General features: G+C 49.0%; 1 protein-coding gene across 1 annotated transcript; it reads right to left on the minus strand.

Annotated features, from left to right (window-relative positions):
- Nucleotides 1-57: 57 nt before the first annotated feature.
- Nucleotides 58-17,098, minus strand: SFXN4 (sideroflexin 4). Its single transcript, XM_028730100.2, has 14 exons — nucleotides 16,965-17,098; nucleotides 15,528-15,593; nucleotides 14,739-14,813; nucleotides 14,005-14,031; nucleotides 13,852-13,906; nucleotides 10,110-10,135; nucleotides 7,660-7,713; nucleotides 7,478-7,561; nucleotides 7,316-7,378; nucleotides 6,482-6,569; nucleotides 4,911-5,026; nucleotides 3,251-3,336; nucleotides 2,277-2,394; nucleotides 58-976 (listed from the first exon to the last, which is right to left on the minus strand). The coding sequence occupies exons 1-14, from the start codon at nucleotides 17,001-17,003 to the stop codon at nucleotides 899-901; spliced, it is 975 nt and encodes a 324-aa protein (XP_028585933.2). The 5' UTR covers nucleotides 17,004-17,098; the 3' UTR covers nucleotides 58-898.
- Nucleotides 17,099-19,084: the final 1,986 nt, after the last annotated feature.

The raw sequence follows: 19,084 nt of genomic DNA on the forward strand, positions 1-19,084 counted from the left end.
GTACAACTTTACCAGATTGACAGCAGTTGAAACTTTTGAATGAAACATTTGCACAAGTGCACATGTATGAATATTTAATAGATAAGAATGGGGGGGGGAGAGACCTGTTGCCCTCCCAAGTGTTTCTCCATATGCCAGCTCCCATCAGCTGCAGCCAGCAGGGCCAGTGGTTAGGGTGATGGGCGTTGTAGTCCAGCAACAGCTGGCAGGTGCCATATTGGCTGCTACTGCTCTAGTTCCTCTACCCCAAACACCTCTCACAGCACTTTAAGCACCTTCCTTCTATGCAGAAAATACTTCCCTTATTGAAAACTGCTCCCAAGCCACAAGCTGTGAACGGTTTTGTGACGAGGTAGGGAAGTTTGTAGGGCCCACGCCACAAGCTACAACATTCTTGCCATAGGGTAAACCACAGTACAATTTGCATAGCCTTTCTGAAGCTTTAACCAGGGAAGCAGCTTAAATTTCACCAGAAGGTAGTGATCACATAATGTTCTCTTTAGTGAAGTCCTCTGAAGTTGGCAGTCACTGAAAGCATCACTGGGTGCCTGGGGGGACTTTAAATTGTCCTTTTGTTCTCTGCCACAGGCTTTCAATGGATACACACAGGTATTTCACACAATTAAACCTTTTCCCTATTGAAGGGCATTAGTAATATGTTGGGAGTTTTCTCAACAAAATGTAGTTTGTTCTTTTCATACATGATTGCATCAGAAGGTAGAGATTTTGCATTAAACAGATATACAGAAGATGGGTCTGATCAAATGTTGATTCATATCTTTCAACATAATCATCAGCTTCCTAGGTGAAAGATACCAAAATGTTCACTTCCGTAAGTTTGAATATGCAACTTTGATATACCAGGAACAGCAGTCCTGGTCATTATCAAGTGCCCACATTAAAGTCCTTTGTAGTAGAAGACTTCTGTTTCTTCTGTGGAAGCGGCTATTTCAGGTTCAAGATCACTTGTTTTTATCTGGAAAACAGACATGAAATTCTCACAATTTCAAACTTATTACCAGTTCTTATGTACACCACAGCTCTCTGCACAAGGATAAGTCAATATATTTCCATTAGGATCATCACACAAAATAAGTGTGTTACAGGAATCGTATAACACAAATCTTATGCTGGAATCTCTGAAGCATTAGCACTGAAGACAACAGAACTACTCAGAAGTCGATCCCTCTTGAAAATAAATATGAAATATAAATGTGCTGAGGAAATGGTTTCAGTTTGACGTGCCACATTTCAATGCTGTTTCTAGTTACAGGTTAGCAAATACAGTCTCTAGAACAGGAGACAAACCCCTGTATTAACTTGAGAGGCAGGCCCCATCTGAAATTCTCAGAGTGTTTTAACAATCCCTCTTCCCAGGGAACTCTGGGAATTGTAGCTCTGTGAGGAAACAGGAGCCTTCTAACAACTCTCAGCACCCTTAACAAACTTGTTGTTGGTATCTGTCTGTCACGGGAGGCAATGGAGTGTGCCTCTGGGGGTGCAGAGCTGTGGCTGCAGAGACCAGAAGCTTGTAACTGTTGCCCTCCCACGTTTTTGCTGCACTAGCAATACCAAAGTGACGTCGCTGGGAAGCAAGCCTGCACAGTGTCTATGGAGGTCCTAGGCTGCCCAGATGACATGTCCCCCATCTTGGCTTTGCTGAAGTGGTCCAAAGGAAAGCAGAGCAATACATTTGGCACCAGCTTGGGTGCAAGAGTTGCCAGAAGGAAGGGTGCAAGACACCATCCAAATGGCTTAGGGACTCCACTCCAGCTTTAACAAACTCCCTGATTCTTTGGGGGAAGCCATGACTGTTTAAAGTGGTATAACAGTGCTTTGCAGTGCTTTTTTCTAAAAGTTTAGGGGTACTCTCATTTTCCTACTCATATTGAAATACTGCCCCTCAATGAGACCAAACTTAGATTCACAAAATGTTTATTTCAAAGTTCCCTCCCCCCCTTTTTAAGGCATCTGACTTTCAGGAGACACAACACCCCCTATGCCAAATCTGCACCTTTTATGTGGAAGTATTTGAAAACTTAGTCATCATATCAGGCCCTGTGCTCCATCCAGGTTTTCTTATCTCTTTTCCCCATAGCAACTCATATTTAAAACACAGCCATTCTAGGGACACTGGGAGCTGCTACAAGGAAAATTCCAAGGAGCCACATGCAAACCCAGCTTGGGTAGATTTCTGCCTTTCTGATTCTTTCAATGCCTTTTGCCCTTAAGACTGCCAGCAGAGATTTGCAAAGAGAACAGAACGCAAGAACTACCTTGCCAATCGGTGGCATCCAACTGAGCGAAACGGGTACCATTCCTCCAAGGACTGCAACTGTCAAAACATATCTCAGCGGATTCAAAACAAATGGTTTTCGAAGTAAACTGCTTGTGCTGCAAAAGAGATTGCATGGGTAGATTATTACGGTATATAGCATGGTACCATATAGGCGTCTGTATAACCAGTCACAAGCTCTCTTGTATGGAATCACAGAATTGTAGAGTTGGAAGGGAACACGAATATCATCTAGTTCAACTCCCTGCAATGCAGGAATCTTTCGCCCAACACGGGGCTCAAACCCACAACCCTGTGATTAAGAGTCTCATGCTCTACCAACTGAGCTATCTGAGGAGCAGGAGTGCTGGAAGGCATTTGGAAGAATAGCTCAGGAAGACAGCTATGAGCTGCTGCTAATCCAACACTGTAGGGACAGTTGGCTCATCCTTCAAGGCACTTAAGTTGAAGGGAACATTACGTTCTTTCTCCTGGGTCAAAGTACAAAGTGTTCTATTATCTCAGACTTTTCCCACTAGGGCTTTTACCACCTGTGAGTTTACATTCCCATGGTTATGCTCAAGGTAAAAGTGTTCAGGTTAGAGACCCACGATACCTTCTGCAGAATGTGAGAAAATCCCTGAGGTTAGCCTACTGCTGTGAGAAAATGCAGAGACTTCTAAAAGTCAGTGGATTGCTTCTGTCTCCGAATCTGTGGCCCTCCAGGTGTTGCTGGACTACAACTCCCATCATCCCTGACCTCTGGTCATGATGTCTGGGGATGATGGGGAAGACAATATCTGGAGGGCGACAGGTCGGGGCAGGACTCGTGTTGGAGAATGACCCCACATTCTCTCTCTGATCCAAGAAATGTGAAGAAACTTGCAAGAGGCAGAAATAAGAATAGCTGCGGACCACTCCAGTAGCAAGGTAATGAGAGTTTTGTTTAAGGGACCTATGCTGAAGATGCCTTACCGCTTTAAGAGCTGAAGAGCAACCTCTGGAAAAAATATTGCTGTACCAAACATTACTGCTCGGGATAGCGCTGTTTGTTCCACAGCCTAGGGAGAGTGAGAAAACACACACAGAGGTAAGTAAATGTCACAATACAGATTTGTGTACTTATGCTGCAATCTGTCTAACAATCCTGCTTTTTTCTATCATACAAAAATATTAGGAAGGTGCATTTGTTTAAAAAGAGGCTCAAAGTGGCACAATGGGGACGGGAGGGAAAACGGGAGAGAAAACGAAAGTCAACGAAGTGAGTTAAGGTGGCAGAACTTACTTGAACTCTCTCTCTCATTACTTTACTAAATTTATCCTAAATGCAGATCTGCTAAGGTAAAAGGTAAAGGACCCCTGGATGGTTCAGTCCAGTCAAAGGTGACTCTGGGGTTGCAGCGCTCATCTTGCTTTCAGGCTGAGGCAGCCGGCATTTGTCCACAGACAGCTTTCTGGGTCGTGTAGCCAGCATGACTAAATCCCTACTAGTGCAACAGAACACTGTGGCGGAAACCAGAGTGCACGGAAACACTGTTTACCTTCCTGCTGCAGCGGTACCTATTTATCTACTTGCACTGGTGTGCTTTCAAACTGCTAGGTTGGCAGGAGCTGGGACTGAGCAACAGGAGCTCACCCCAAAACGGGGATTCGAAGCACAAACCTTCGAAGTGCAAGAGGCTCAGTGGTTTAGACCACAACGTCATCTGCTAAGGCACCCCCTTAGCATAGCTGTCAACTTTTCCCTTTCTTAAAGGGAAATTCCCTTATTCCGAATAGGATTCCTCGCAAGAAAAGGGAAAAGTTGACAGCTATGCTCCTTAGCTTCCCTTGTCACAGTGAGGTGCACTAGAATATGGAAAACCTTGTCAGGATTGGGGAACATGCAGCCCTCCAGATGGATTACGACCCTCATCGACCGTGATTATTGGCTATACTGACTGGGGCTGATGGAGTTGGGATCCAAAGCATCTGTTTCCCCATTGCAGCTAGGGGTTTCCATTACACGAACAACATGTGAGGAATGTTTGGTCGGGTAGGGGATTATTGGGCTGTGAAAAAGTCACAATATGGGACATTAGCTCAGTACTGCCTTGTCTGGACAGTTGCTCTCCAGCATTTCAGACAGGGGTCTCCCCCAGCCCTACCTGGGGAGACGCTGGGGATTGAACTGGGGACCTTCTACATGCAAAGCAGATGCTCTACCACCAAGCCATCTCCAAGGCCAGTCTTGCCAGCAGCATAGTCAGCTATGGAGCAAGCAGCCAAGTCCTTCTTGGTTCTACCACAAATAGCCATGTCCCAGGTGTCCCACAGAGAAAGAGACAAACAAGATTTTGTCCCCACTGGGGATGCATACTGAATGCACCCCTCTGAAAAAGGCAGCTGGGGAAATGGATGAAATATGAGAAAAGTGAGCAGACAGCCGCAGGAGGCATTGGTGGTGGGGAATCAAGGAGGAATCCCTAAGTGTTACCAGACAGGAGAAGAAGGAAGGACTGAGTCAGTTCAGGCTCTTTTATGTCAAAGTGGTCAGGGTCAGCTGATGAGCACAGGTGCCAGATTTGGGGACATTGCTTCCCACCCCACGAGAGGTTGAGAAGGGGAAGAATGAAATACCTGTTGCTTTACTTACCTTTTCTCCAGCTTTTTGAGACATCCCAATGACCTGGCCTTGGCTGTCCATGACCTCAATCCCATTCTCATACTCACTGCTTCTAGTTACCATCACATTCAACGCACACAAGAGGGCTGCAAAAGAAAAGGAACACAAACATTTGTCTTAAAGTAGGTCACTGGTGATTTTTACGTTCACACTGAATGCACGTTGTATCGCATATTCAGGCAATTCTGAGTGCTGTTGCCAAGTCCATTTATCTCACAAGAAGCTAGACTTCCCAAAGGATTACTTTCAGGCTTGATGGCAATACAGTGGTACCTCAGAAGCTGAAGGGAATCCATTCCGGAAGTCCATTCACCTTCCAAAATGTTCGAAAACCAAGGCATGGCTTCAAATGGGCTGCAGGAAGCTCTTGCAGCCCATCGGAAGCCACAGAAGTCACATTGGACATTCGGGTTCCAAAGAACGGTCGCACTCACTTCCGGTATTTGATCGTTCGGGAGCCAAAACGTTTGACTCACAAAGCATTCGGGATCCAAGGTACGACTGTATCCTTAAAACATGAGGCCACCTGAGCCTCAAGAGACAGCAAAGAACCAAGGAATACCCCCAAGCCATGTACCTGCTCCTTCAGAGGGAGTGTAACCCCATGAAGAGCAGACAACCTCCCACCCATCCAGTATAGGGAACTGCCCACTAACAGTGCCTCAGTCGTGTCAGGATTGAGCCTCAGTTTTTTTGGCTCTCATCCAGTCCATTATCAAGGCAGGACAACCATGTGCAGGCTTTCCATGTCTGGGAAGCTTGAAAATTTATGGTTACTCATCTGCAGCACACTTCCTGGAACATTTAATATCCCAATGCTGCCACCAGCTCAAGGGGACAGGGACCAGTTTCCAACCAAACCCCTGCGCTGCAAGGCAGTAAACTGCCACCACTCCTGTTTGCCATCCAACCACTCAGGCCCACGAGAAAGCGGAGTGAATGGTTTAGATCAGGGGTCAGCAACCTTTTTCAGCCGTGAACTGGTCCACCGTCCCTCAGACCTTGGGGGGGGGGGGCGGACTATATTGGGGGGGGGGGTGAACAAATTTCTATGCCCCACAAATAACCCAGAGATGCATTTTAAATAAAAGGACACATTCTACTCATGTAAAAACATGCTGATTCCCAAACTGTCCATGGGCCAAATTGAGAAGGCAATTGGGCTGCATCCAGCCCCCAGGCCTTAGGTTGCCTACCCCTGGTTTAGATCCTTTATCCCAGGGGTGGCCAACTCCCATGAGGCTGAGATCTACTTTCTGAATTAAAATCTGGCAGTGATCTACCCCTGTTTTGGGGGGTTCAGCTCAAAGTTGTTGAGCTTCTGTGGGGGAAGCCAGTGATCTACCACTGATCTACTACAGACGTCCAGTGATCTACTGGTAGATCACGATCTACCTGTTGGACGTGCCTGCTTTATCCTGTTTGGAGGCAAGTAAAACCATCAAGTCAAGCAAGTGCCCATTCCCAGTCTTAACCATGGAGAGTTTGAAAGAACAGCTTTCCATCTGAAAGGTTCTTGAATGATTTTCCTGTTTTCTTACCTGTAAGTGGGCCTGGCATGAAGTTCCTGAAGACGCGCTGCCCGGAAGGACTCAGATTATAACGAGTTACAAAGTAGTGAGGAAGAGCCTAGAGACAAAAGGCTGTATTCTTTTATTTATTACAACATATATATCCCACCTTTCCTGCAAGGGAGTTTAGGCAGAGAGACTGTGACTGGCCCATGGTCACACAGTGCGCTTCATGGCTGAGTGGAGATTTGAACTCTGGTCTCCAAGGTCCTAGATTAACACCACCCTCTCTGTGAAGAAGGACTGACTGTTAAACCACTCTGGGAATTGTAGCTTGAAGTGGGGGGTGGGGCAGGGCCTAGAAGTTTTCTAGCAACTCTCAGCACCCTTAGCAAATCACAGCTCCCAGAATTCTTTGGGGGAAGCCGTGACCGTTTAAAGTGATATTGTGGTGCTTTAAATGTGTGGTGTGGATCTGGCCTTGCATTTCCTGCTGTATCGCAGCAAGTCAGATTCAAAACATGAGAGGGAGTCCTAGAGTTAGAAGGGACCACAAGGGCCACCTAGTCCAATCGCTTACAATGCAGGAACCTTTTGCCCATCAAAGGGCAAATGTGAGGCAAAGGCAGCCTTCCCAGGCCATACACCACCCCCAGACACACCTGCTCTCCCTAGACCAAACCCCTTACCAGCTCTGAGACCCTCAGATGTTTTTGCCTGGCTGGAATGTGATAGCGCTTCTTTTGCTTGCTTCAATGGAGGAAAGATGGGGGGTGCAAGTGTGTGCAGAAAGCAGTCTACTGTAAAAAGGCAAATGCCCCCCCCCCCAGAAGGGAATGTGGTATAAAATTTGGTAATACGTACTCCCATGCAGGAGGCATACGTGATTACCCCAAAGGAGAGAAGTAATTGCTTTCGTGAAAACACCTATAAAAAACAAACGCACAATTAGAGGAAATTCATTATCCACAATGCTGGCACAATTCACCTCATACGGCCTTTTAAAAATACATAGCTATGTTTTACCATTTCTGTAGTTTTCTTCTCGTCTTGTTTTGGAGCATTCCCATTTGCCAAGCTGACTCCAGCGATATAGTAATGGAAAAGGAACTGCAACATTCGAGACGACAAGCACGCAACCTCAACGTTAGTGAATACATCCACTAATAAATACATGACAAATTAACAGAAAATTGATTGCTCGTTACCTGGCAAATAAAAGCTGACGATGTTTTTCTGTGTGGTAATAAAGTAACGACAACCTGTGAATAAAATGTCATGAAGGGGGATAAGTATTGACAATCTCACAAGGACACACTTCAGCAACAACAATTTGGATAGCAGGTGATAATTTTATGTTTTGCTGTCGCACCTAAGCAGCTTCCCACCCCCAGCAGATGTTGCCTGACTAAATCCCATCATCCTCATTAGCTCTGCTGGCTAGAGCTAATGGGAGACGTTGAAGTCCAACATCTGGAGGACCACAGGTTAGCCACTCTCAACCTAAAGCAGGGATGAGGAACCTGTGGTCCTGCCAGATGTTGCTGGACTATAACTCCCATAATGTTGATGGGAGATGAGAGTCCAACAATGCGGAGTCAGCCAGCCTTTCCTTGAGGGGTCCTCCAGCTCTGTTGGTGGAATTAAGCTGATCTTCTGATTTGTGATGCATCTTGTATTTTAAACAATGCAATTTAATTTTTGGCTTCATGCTCTTCACGGCCTCTTCCCTCCCCCTTAATGTTGATGGTATACAATTTCTGCAAATAAACTAACATCTGGAAGGCCACAGGTTTCCCACTCCTTATTTAAAGAGACTGATCCAGAAGCAATACACACTGGCCAATATCTCTCCCAGCTCCAATGTTATCAGCAGCAATATGGGAGCTACAGAAATGTGGTTGCGCCCAGGCCGCATCAGCAACATCTGAAGGAATTAAGATAACATTGATAGGGTGGGGAGCTAACAACACGCTTCTTATGCTAGCATTCTTCTCACCCTGAGGCCCACATCACCCATGGCTGTCGAACACTGCCTGAATAGTATAGCAGCCACACCATACAGCATTATGTAGCTAGGCTTCAATTATGGCCATTCACACATTACAAAAGCCCTATACACAAAGCTGCATAAATTCAGCATATACAGGAATCCTCTTGTGTGACAATTTACATACAAGGTTCATGTACGCTTACCAAATTCAACGTGCTTACAGTACGTACGCAAGGGATGCATTTCCATGGAATGCATTCCACACAAAACCTCTCTCCATCTACTGCAATATTCAGAAATAAAGGGTGCCTAGTGGAAGTTTTGCCATAAAACACCTCTTAAGTCCACATGCTGTTTGGAGCTACAATGTTGTTGTGCAGAGTGCTTCTGCTCAGTGCCCCAACCTATCAGCCACACCCTCTTCCAGGATACTTCATTACAATTCCCTTTCTCTAAGCTTCCCACTTCCTCCTCCCCACAACAGCAATCAGTGCCCTCTGATTATGCTCAGTCCTCGTTGGGCTGTTTGCATTCTCTCCCACCCCATGTTCCTTTTTTCCATAAAGTTTTCTGTACTTCCGAAAAAACCCGCTTTCCCCGAGCCTGTTGACACGAGCCCGTCGTTTGTGGGTGGTGCTTGTTTCAGCAACAAAAGGATAGGCATTCCAACTGTGAGTTCACTATTAGTGCACATGTGTGTGTGAATATATTCCAAGTCTTTATAGGCCCTGGATCATAGAACCGTAGAGATGGAAGTGACCCTGAGGATCATCTAATCCAGGCAAAGGGAACCTCGGCCCTCCAGATGTTTTAGGACTACAACTCCCATCATCCCTAGCTAACAGGACCAGTGGTCAGGGATGATGGGAGTTGTAGTCCCAAAACATCTGGAGGGCCAAAGATTGCCTATGCCTGATCTAATCCAACTCCCTGCAATGCAGGAATATGCAGCCATCCTATACTGGGATTGAACCTGCCATCTTGGGTGTTCTCAGCGCTACGCTCTAACCAACTGAGCTATCCAGACTGACATGTCAAAACCAGTGCAACTGCAGTTGCTGAGTCGATAGCTCCTTTCACTAGTGCAGGTATGTTCCACTGACATAACGTTAGAATGCCCCTGCTTAACCAAGCCAGTGGCCTACCTAGCATCCTGTTCTCATGGTGGCCAATGAGAAGCCTGCAAGCAGGATCTGACCAGCAATAACGACCTCCTCTCCTACGTAGTATTCAGAAGCAGGCTAACTCTGACTCTAGAGTTAGAGCTTAGCCACTGCAGGTAGCAGCCAATGACACCCTTAATCTCCCTGAATTTGTCCAATCCTCTTTTAAAGCCATTGTAGCTGGTGACCATCACTACCTCTTGCAGGAATGAAAACTGTTTTCCTTTAAATGACACACACACACTCTCACACATACACACACACAATGATTTGTAGCACATCATAACCATAGACTACACAAGTTAAACAGTTAATTTGGGTGAAGCAAGCAACTGGTGGCTGAAGAGTCCTGCCTTTGGGGGAAAGGCAGCGAAACAGACTTCTCCTTCAGTAGCTCTTTTAATGGGGAATCCACTCAATCTGTGAGATTCTGGACTACAGCAAGGGGAAACTGGCACATTTGCCGCTCACAGACACTCTGGAAATGACTATCATTACTCACCAGTGGAGCATAAATAGGCAGGAAAGCTGAAGAGAGAGAGAAGGAATATTTTTTTTAATTCAGCAAAATCAACTGTTATGTAGGTTGTCTCGGTGGTCTAACTGAGGCCCCTATACATTTAAAGCAGCACCATACCACTTTAGAAAGTCATGGCTTCCCTCAAAGAATCCTGGGAGCTGTAGTTTGTTAAGGATGGTAAGAGTGGTTAGAAGACTCCCCCCCCCCATTCCCCTCACAGAGCTACAATTCCCAGAGTGGTTTAACTCTCAGTGCCTCTCCCCAGTGAACTACAGTACAGTGGTACCCTGCAAGACGAACGCCTCACAAGACGGAAAACCCGCTAGACGAAAGGGTTTTCCGTTTTGGAGGCACTTCGCAAAACGAATTTCCCTATGGGCTTACTTCGCAAGACGAAAGCCCATAGGAAAATCTCCGGGACAGCGGGGAAGCGCAGCGCGTCTTCCCCACTGTCCTCGGACCTCCTCCGAAGCCTGGGGCGGGGGGGATAAAGGGGAAAAAAATTTATTCCCCCACTGCCCGAGCTTCCCCCTCCCCCAGAACGGGACCCAGAGCCATGCCGAAGCTGCGCGCAGCTTTGGCATCGCTCTGGGAGCTTGCGGGGCTGGGGGAGGAGGAAGCCCTCCGCCAGCCTCCAAACCATGTCGGGAGACAGCGGGATGGCGCACTGCGCCTCTCCCGCTGTCCCCCGAGTTTGCAGGGCTGGCGATGGGGAGGAGCAGGCTTCTCCCCCCGCCAGCCTTCCAGCCAAGTCGGGGGGCAGCGGCAAGGGCGCGCTGCGCCTCTCCCGCTGTCCCCCGAGTTTGCAGGGCTGGCGATGGGGAGGAGCAGGCTTCTCCCCCCGCCAGCCTTCCAGCCAAGTCGGGGGGGGGGCAGCGGCAAGGGCGCGCTGCGCCTCTCCCGCTGTCCCCCGAGTTTGCAGGGCTGGCGATGGGGAGGAGCAGGCTTCTCCCCCCGCCAGCCTTCCAGCCAAGTCGGGGGGCAGCGGCAAGGGCGCGCTGCGCCTCTCCCGCTGTCCCCCGAGTTTGCGGGGCTGGCGATGGGGAGGAGCAGGCTTCTCCCCCCGCCAGCCTTCCGGCCAAGTCGGGGGGCAGCGGCAAGGGCGCGCTGCGCCTCTCCCGCTGTCCCCCGAGTTTGCGGGGCTGGCGATGGGGAGGAGCAGGCTTCTCCCCCCGCCAGCCTTCCAGCCAAGTCGGGGGGCAGCGGCAAGGGCGCGCTGCGCCTCTCCCGCTGTCCCCCGAGTTTGCGGGGCTGGCGATGGGGAGGAGCAGGCTTCTCCCCCCGCCAGCCTTCCAGCCAAGTCGGGGGGGCAGCGGCAAGGGCGCGCTGCGCCTCTCCCGCTGTCCCCCGAGTTTGCGGGGCTGGCGATGGGGAGGAGCAGGCTTCTCCCCCCGCCAGCCTTCCAGCCAAGTCGGGGGGCAGCGGCAAGGGCGCGCTGCGCCTCTCCCGCTGTCCCCCGAGTTTGCGGGGCTGGCGATGGGGAGGAGCAGGCTTCTCCCCCCGCCAGCCTTCCAGCCAAGTCGGGGGGCAGCGGCAAGGGCGCGCTGCGCCTCTCCCGCTGTCCCCCGAGTTTGCGGGGCTGGCGATGGGGAGGAGCAGGCTTCTCCCCCCGCCAGCCTTCCAGCCAAGTCGGGGGGCAGCGGCAAGGGCGCGCTGCGCCTCTCCCGCTGTCCCCCGAGTTTGCGGGGCTGGCGATGGGGAGGAGCAGGCTTCTCCCCCCGCCAGCCTTCCAGCCAAGTCGGGGGGCAGCGGCAAGGGCGCGCTGCGCCTCTCCCGCTGTCCCCTGAGTTTGCGGGGCTGGCGATGGGGAGGAGCAGGCTTCTCCCCCCGCCAGCCTTCCAGCCAAGTCGGGGGGCAGCGGCAAGGGCGCGCTGCGCCTCTCCCGCTGTCCCCCGAGTTTGCGGGGCTGGCGATGGGGAGGAGCAGGCTTCTCCCCCCGCCAGCCTTCCAGCCAAGTCGGGGGGCAGCGGCAAGGGCGCGCTGCGCCTCTCCCGCTGTCCCCCGAGTTTGCAGGGCTGGCGATGGGGAGGAGCAGGCTTCTCCCCCCGCCAGCCTTCCAGCCAAGTCGGGGGGCAGCGGCAAGGGCGCGCTGCGCCTCTCCCGCTGTCCCCCGAGTTTGCGGGGCTGGCGATGGGGAGGAGCAGGCTTCTCCCCCCGCCAGCCTTCCAGCCAAGTCGGGGGGGCAGCGGCAAGGGCGCGCTGCGCCTCTCCCGCTGTCCCCCGAGTTTGCGGGGCTGGCGATGGGGAGGAGCAGGCTTCTCCCCCCGCCAGCCTTCCAGCCAAGTCGGGGGGCAGCGGCAAGGGCGCGCTGCGCCTCTCCCGCTGTCCCTCGAGTTTGCGGGGCTGGCGATGGGGAGGAGCAGGCTTCTCCCCCCGCCAGCCTTCCAGCCAAGTCGGGGGGGCAGCGGCAAGGGCGCGCTGCGCCTCTCCCGCTGTCCCCCGAGTTTGCGGGGCTGGCGATGGGGAGGAGCAGGCTTCTCCCCCCGCCAGCCTTCCAGCCAAGTCGGGGGGCAGCGGCAAGGGCACGCTGTGTTTCTCCGCTGTCCCGGACGCTTTCAAAAGCCTGCCTTCAAAAGCCGTCCGGGACAGCGGAGAAACGCGCTGCCTTTCTCCGCTCTCCCGGGAAGGCAGGCAGGGGGGAGCAAAGGCTTTCGCCCCCGTCCGCCTTCAGAAGAGGGACCTTCAGTCAAGGACCTCTTCTGAAGGCGGGCGGGGGGCGAAAGTCCTTGCTCCCCCCTGCCTGCCTTCAAAAGCCATCCGGGACAGCGGAGAAACGCGCTGCCTTTCTCCGCTCTCCCGGGAAGGCAGGCGGGGGGAGCAAAGACTTTTGCCCCCCGCTGGCCTTCAGAAGAGGTTCAGGACGAAAATCTTTGTCCCCCCTGCCTGCCTTCCCAGGGGCTTTTAAATCGCCCCGGACAGCGGAGAAGTCCTCCGCTGTCCCGGGCGATTTTAAAATGCCGCCCGCCAGCATTTTAAGATTGCAGTTTTTTAAAATGCTGGGGGTGGGAAGAAAAGCCCTTGTCCCCCCCCCCCAGTCTTCAGAAGAGGTCGGGGGACAGACTGTCCCCGGACCTGGTCTGAAGGCGGTTTCCCTAGGAACGCATTAATTGATTTTCAATGCATTCCTATGGGAAACCGTGCATCGCAAGACGAAAAACTCGCAAGACGAAGAGACTTGCGGAACGAATTAATTTCGTCTTGCGAGGCACCACTGTAATTGTAAATTCTGTGAGTGGATAGGCACCTCCTAACAACTCTCAGCACCCTTAAATTACTGTTCCTAGGATTCTTTGGGGACTATTTATGAGATTAGTGGAGTCATTTATGGAATTAAGAGAGCACGATAAGAAAAGGAGGTCAGTTATTGGAGCGAAAAATGCAAAAACTATGACACCTTATGAACCAATTGTTTATGTGGAGGGAAATGCAATGAACACATTTTATGGAACCAGCACCTTGCAAGCGACTAGAAGTACATTTAAATGAAAACTGAGGTCTCCATATTTAACACATATCCATCAACTGCACAAAAATGATTACAGGTTGCATGTTGCCTACTACCCCAGCGGCGGTAATAAAGGCATTTAAGAAGCAACTAGCACAAGTTCCACCGATACAATTTGCTAGTAAGTGGAACAGTATTTATATTACTCAGGATAACAAGCCACAAATGTTGTATAAGCATATAAACAGTTTTTAGTAAAAACTATGTATGGAAACTGACCTGGAGGCCTAAGTAAGAAAGGAATTGTTTCGCCAGTGCAAGGATGTACAGAGGCCTTCAAGGAGAAAAGCAAACAGGAAACCCCAAAGAATTAGGATATGTTTTTTTAAAATATCAGCTAAAAGAATACCTAGACATGTTATAAAAACTCACCAAATTTAGCTTCCAGGCATCTCTTATCTAAGCATTAAAACAAAGGGATTTTTAAAAAATCATTTAGAGTAAGTTTTGTTGCATATCATGTCCCTGTCCCACCCGCACATTATGTTTTGAGTTTTCAGGAATATGCTTCCAACATTTTACCACAGCAGTAGAGATTCAACCAATAAATTTTTTGCCCAAGCAACCTCTGGAAGACCTCTCAGCTAGATCCTGTAGAAACCATCAGGAACATGGAAGACAGACTTTCCAGGGATGCTGTAATATGCTCAAAACTATTTTGAACAAGGTGCAGACATTCCACTGAAAGGCTTCTAGCCTTTTGTCAGTTCCCTGACAAAACTGAGGTGCTATCTACTCTCTCTAGCTGTGATTCCAGGGATGATCAGGTCGCACATGGCACATGGCAATTTACACACATCTTAACTGGCCCTGAAATTCCCTCCTGCTGTAAAGTACTGAAACACACTAACTACAGGAGCAGTCCTTCCTTACCCAGAAAACAAGAGTCAGCCCCTAGTGCAAAATGAAGACATTTGGGCCACACTGCATCCCCAGTCCCCCCCCCACCACCACCACCACCACCACTTCTCACACAGGTGCTGGGAAGATATATGAGATGGGTGAAAAATCTTCCTGTCGCCCTGTCACTTTGCATACCGCAAATGGTAATTAATTACAATATACTGTATACATAATGTTGTTAGTGGAAGAAGAAGGTCAGATACCTTTTTGTCCTGCAAGGACTCTGCGATGTTTTCTTTACTAGTTGGCAAAAGGGTTCTGGATATGGCGATTTCCTTCTGTTTTACAAGGAAAAGCAGAGAGGTAGGGTCACGCAGACAGTTTCTCACCCTGCTTTATCATCTACCTGTATTCGAACTGTACTTTTGGCAGAGAGGGTTGGGTTCAAAGCAGCTGCCTCTCATTTAGATCAGGAGAACAGCAGCTCGTGGCGACAGGGTTAACCCCCCCTTTTTTGTCCCAGAGCCGCTGCTCTGATCAGAACGGACAGCCCTCCATATCCTCTTGGGGAAATCAGATGTCAGGAGATCAGATCACAAATCTTCCACATCACATATAACCCATCCCTGTGTGTGTGTGTGTGTGTGTGTGTGTGTGTGTGTAATAATTATATAAGCTCCACACACAAAACAGGTAATTGCAGGTCCATTTTTAGAGGCTGAGAATTTAAAGTTGGGACTCCTATGCATGCTTACTAGAAAGTTCCACTTAAATCAATGGAAATAATAATCAGTAGGGCACCCCTGGGAGTAAACAGGCATAGGTGTGCCCTGCAAAGAGATGTGGCAGCCCGGAGGGGAGGCGGAAGAGAAACAATTGGGGGAAAACCAGTTGGGGGGGGGGACTGAAGGTGGGGTGAAGCAGAAGAAAACCAGGCCTTCACATTTCTAGCCTGGCGTGACATTCAAAACGCAGACTGAGAAACATGGTTGATCTAGAATTAGCTCTTTATCAATGTCAAGGTACAAAAATTAAATAGATAAGCTACTTACATTTGGTATAAACAGGAGCGTAGGGTCCAAAATATCTACCCAATGAAGAAACCTTTGAAAAAAGGTCTAAAGAAAGAGATATGCTTTTTGAGTATTCAGGTATTTTGTGAAGCCGTTATTCCGAAACCAAGCATAGGTAGCCAATAATCTGTGCCCGATATCTAATTCTATTCGCATCTTAAACACTTCTTTTATTTCAACTTCCTAAACTGCCCTCTATCTCTTTCTTGTGCTAAAGCAACACAAAAATAAAAAAAAAAATTTTAATTAAAAATTGTCCAGTAGCACCTTAGAGACCAACTAAGTTTGTTCTGGGTATAAGCTTTCGTGTGCACTGTTGGCCACACACTTACCTGGTAAAAAACTGCACTGAACATGGTTGGGGAGGAATACATGGGATTGTGTCGCACAAAGCACCATTCACAACTATTAGTACACACTGGAGTTTTGTTTTTTAAATGTGCACCCAAATAAAAATCCATGTCCACCAAGCCAGGAATCCAAGCTGTGAATTAACATGCTTGCCCCAAATCAACCTGTGTGGCAAGCTAATATCCAAATGTATGGCCCTGCTTGGAGGATCCCACGTTGGTGGCCTAACGTTTGGAGAGCACTCACAGGGTGGATTATATTACAGCTGCACAGAGTGGCTATTTCCAGTTGCACAGAGAATCTATCTGTTTCTATCTCCTTGGCAGCTAAGTGAACCGGTCAATACATTTTAAGATGTTACAACAGATTTTCCAACAACCCCAACATGTGGAGTGTTAAATGCACTTGAGAATATTCACATTCAACAAACCACTAACCTAGTTTCTGCTTTCTGGAGTATCCAAGATCAGGTAGCAGCAGGACACAGCGAGTACTGTACCACAACCTAATATATCCATTTATCAGGAGCAAGCCCCATTAAAATCAACAGGACATACTTTTGAGTGGGCATGTATTGGACTGCACTTTTGGAAGCAGTTTAAGGTATTTCTTTGGGAGCTGGGTTCGAGGGATAATTGTTACGAATGAGACTGTAGTACACACACGCTTTGTCAATTTACAGTGGGCAGCCTTTCACTGCAATTCATACCGGGCCCCAGAAATTCGGGTTTCACAATCTCCTGCACGCAATGGGAGCAAGGCTCTCTCTGAACGCTGCAAGGCTCCCCTCTGAATAGACGTGCGTGGTCGAGACATGCATAGGATCGCATGAGGGAGAAGTGTCGGCAGATCAATGCAAAGGGAGGAGCGATGGGCGATCGCCGCCGCCCGCTTGCAAACGCCATTCAGTGCTCCCTTGCCCTTTGCACAGTCCTCCCTCCTTCCACTGAAGCAAAGGAAGGGCGCCCTCCTCCCTTCCACCACATGCTTCCCTCCGACCTTCTACTCGCCGCGATCTGCAGCAACCCCCCGCCGCCCCATAACCCCTGCGCTTCAAAGTCATACTTGGCCCTCGCTTCTCCAGAACTGCCAGTTCAAATCCATGAGGCTCAGCGCGCAACGCCGGAAAGCGTCTGCTCCGGAAAAGCTCCGGCGGCGCACGAGCGGAGCCCACTTCCCTTCTCTGCTCAGGCCCAGCCTCTCGCGCGAAGCGTATTCTGCGCGGCTGGATCGAGAGGCTGCTGCCTTTACCTATGAATGGCTAGGGGGATAGTTTTTGCTTTGCTGGTCAAAGGCGCAGGGAACTGCGGCGGCACTGCTCTTGCGCATTTGAGAAACAAAACAAAAACGCAACCCCTTTATCGATCTCCAAAGAGGAGCGCGGTTTTATGCCGCTTACTTTGGAGTAAGTTTCGAGTAAGCATGCCTAGGATTCGGCTGCCGCACCTCCCCCGGGTAATGGACCCGTGGTTTTAGCAATTGCACGACAGGCAGAAATTCGACGGTGAAAGCTTTTCCCGATGTGAAATTTTCTGGGTGGAGAGGGCAGCAGCTCACGAAGCTCTGCCAGGCAAAGCGGCTGCCTCTCCACGTAGCGCACCTTAATTCCCCCCTGGACTGTTTAAAATAAATAGGGGCTTTCTACTTAAGCGTAGAACTAGGAAATACGAAAATGAACGACACCCCCTCATTAATTTATGCAGATTCAATTTTCCCCTTTAACCTATGTATTTGAAAGGGAGACACCACCCCTTTATTTACCACTCGCGATGTCTAGGCTTGCCAGGTCTAGATGCTGAGAGGGCTCCTCCTGTACCCCTATTATGACATTTGTTTCCCATCTCTTTCCTGAAGCTCAAACAGGCATACATTTATTTATTTGTTACAGCAATTTGTATTCCACTTACACCCATTTAAAAATTCAGCCATGAGAAGGCAGGGGACAGCAACCATGCCATGTGTCATGGCTGCTCCATCAATATGGATTGGCAAAAGCACAGAGGAATGCACTAAGTGGCCAGTTCTTTTACACTGCCAGCCCACTCCAAACAGAATAAGGCCGATTCAAATATGCTTAACGCATCAGCGTTCAGCTCACAAAGGACCACAAAGGCATTGAGAGTTGTACGGTAAGCACCGTAATTCAGTGGCTGAGCAATTGCTTTGCCTACAGAAGGTCCCAAGTTTATTCCCCGGATATCTTCAGACAGTTGCGAATGTCCCATCTGAAACCCTGAAGAACCACTGTCAGTGTAGGCACTACGTTATATATGCTTTATATGAAATCTTTATTTATGGTTACTGTTTCACAGATGAAAGTCTCCACTGGATGTTGTCTTCATCTAGTGCTGGAATTTCGTTTTCACTCAAGCAGCAACATTGAGTAAGCCATTGCAACACTATTTCCCTCCCCCACCCCAAAATCTGTTTCAACTGCGGTTTAGCCCAGTGCAGCCTTCTCTTGAGAGCCCAGAGGTACCCTTTCCTACCCAAAACTGAACAATCCTACAGTAACTGAATGTGTGCTCATTATAAACTTTCCTATGCAGCCCAGCTGTATGAGTGTGTATTCACAAGTCCCACTGTGTTAAATTTAATTATTAATTTAAGTAATTGTGCATAACTTTGTGCATCAGCCAGAACAAATTCTCTGAGGACTGCCTGCTATTGCCGCTGCGACGACATGATTAGGGGTGAATGAGTATTTTCTTGGAAGAACATATGGCCAAAGGCTTACCTAGCCCAGCATCCTGCTTCCCAGAGTGGTCAGCCGAACGGGAATCCCATTGGTAGGACATGAAGACAATAGCCTTCCTCTGCTATTCCCTAACGACTGGTATTCAGAGGGGTGCTGTCTCTTATTTGAGAGGTGTAGCATATAGCCATCATGACATGTCTCCAAAAGATGTGGTGGTTGCCACAAACTTGGTTTCAAAAAGGGGAAAGAGTTTCCTTCATAAATTGCCATCTTGTTTCCAGAAGATGAGAGTCATAGTTCGAACCTCTATAGTTCTGTTTTTCGGAAGTGTCTTTAATTCATAGCTGCATATTTTGATACAGATGTTCAAGATCATTCTAGAAACAAGCTGTAGTAATTCGCAGACCAATTAATGGATCGACTCCATAATTACAAACATACCATGAAATACATGTGAAAGTGGCAACAGACAACGTCAGCTATTCAA

This window comes from Podarcis muralis, chromosome 6 (genome assembly GCF_964188315.1).
Source record: "Podarcis muralis chromosome 6, rPodMur119.hap1.1, whole genome shotgun sequence".
Taxonomy (NCBI): domain Eukaryota; kingdom Metazoa; phylum Chordata; class Lepidosauria; order Squamata; family Lacertidae; genus Podarcis; species Podarcis muralis.

What these genes read in the sequence shown, in the direction of transcription:
- SFXN4 (XM_028730100.2), bottom strand. Translation starts at nt 17,003, where the DNA reads ATGGATTTGAACTGGCAGTTCTGGAGAAGCGAGGGCCAA. An exon ending in TCTGGAGAAGCGAGGGCCAA is followed by an intron (nt 15,594 to 16,964) that starts GTATGACTTTGA and finishes CTCTTTCTTTAG; the next exon opens with ACCTTTTTTCAAAGGTTTCT. An exon ending in AGTCCTTGCAGGACAAAAAG is followed by an intron (nt 14,032 to 14,738) that starts GTATCTGACCTT and finishes TTTAATGCTTAG; the next exon opens with ATAAGAGATGCCTGGAAGCT.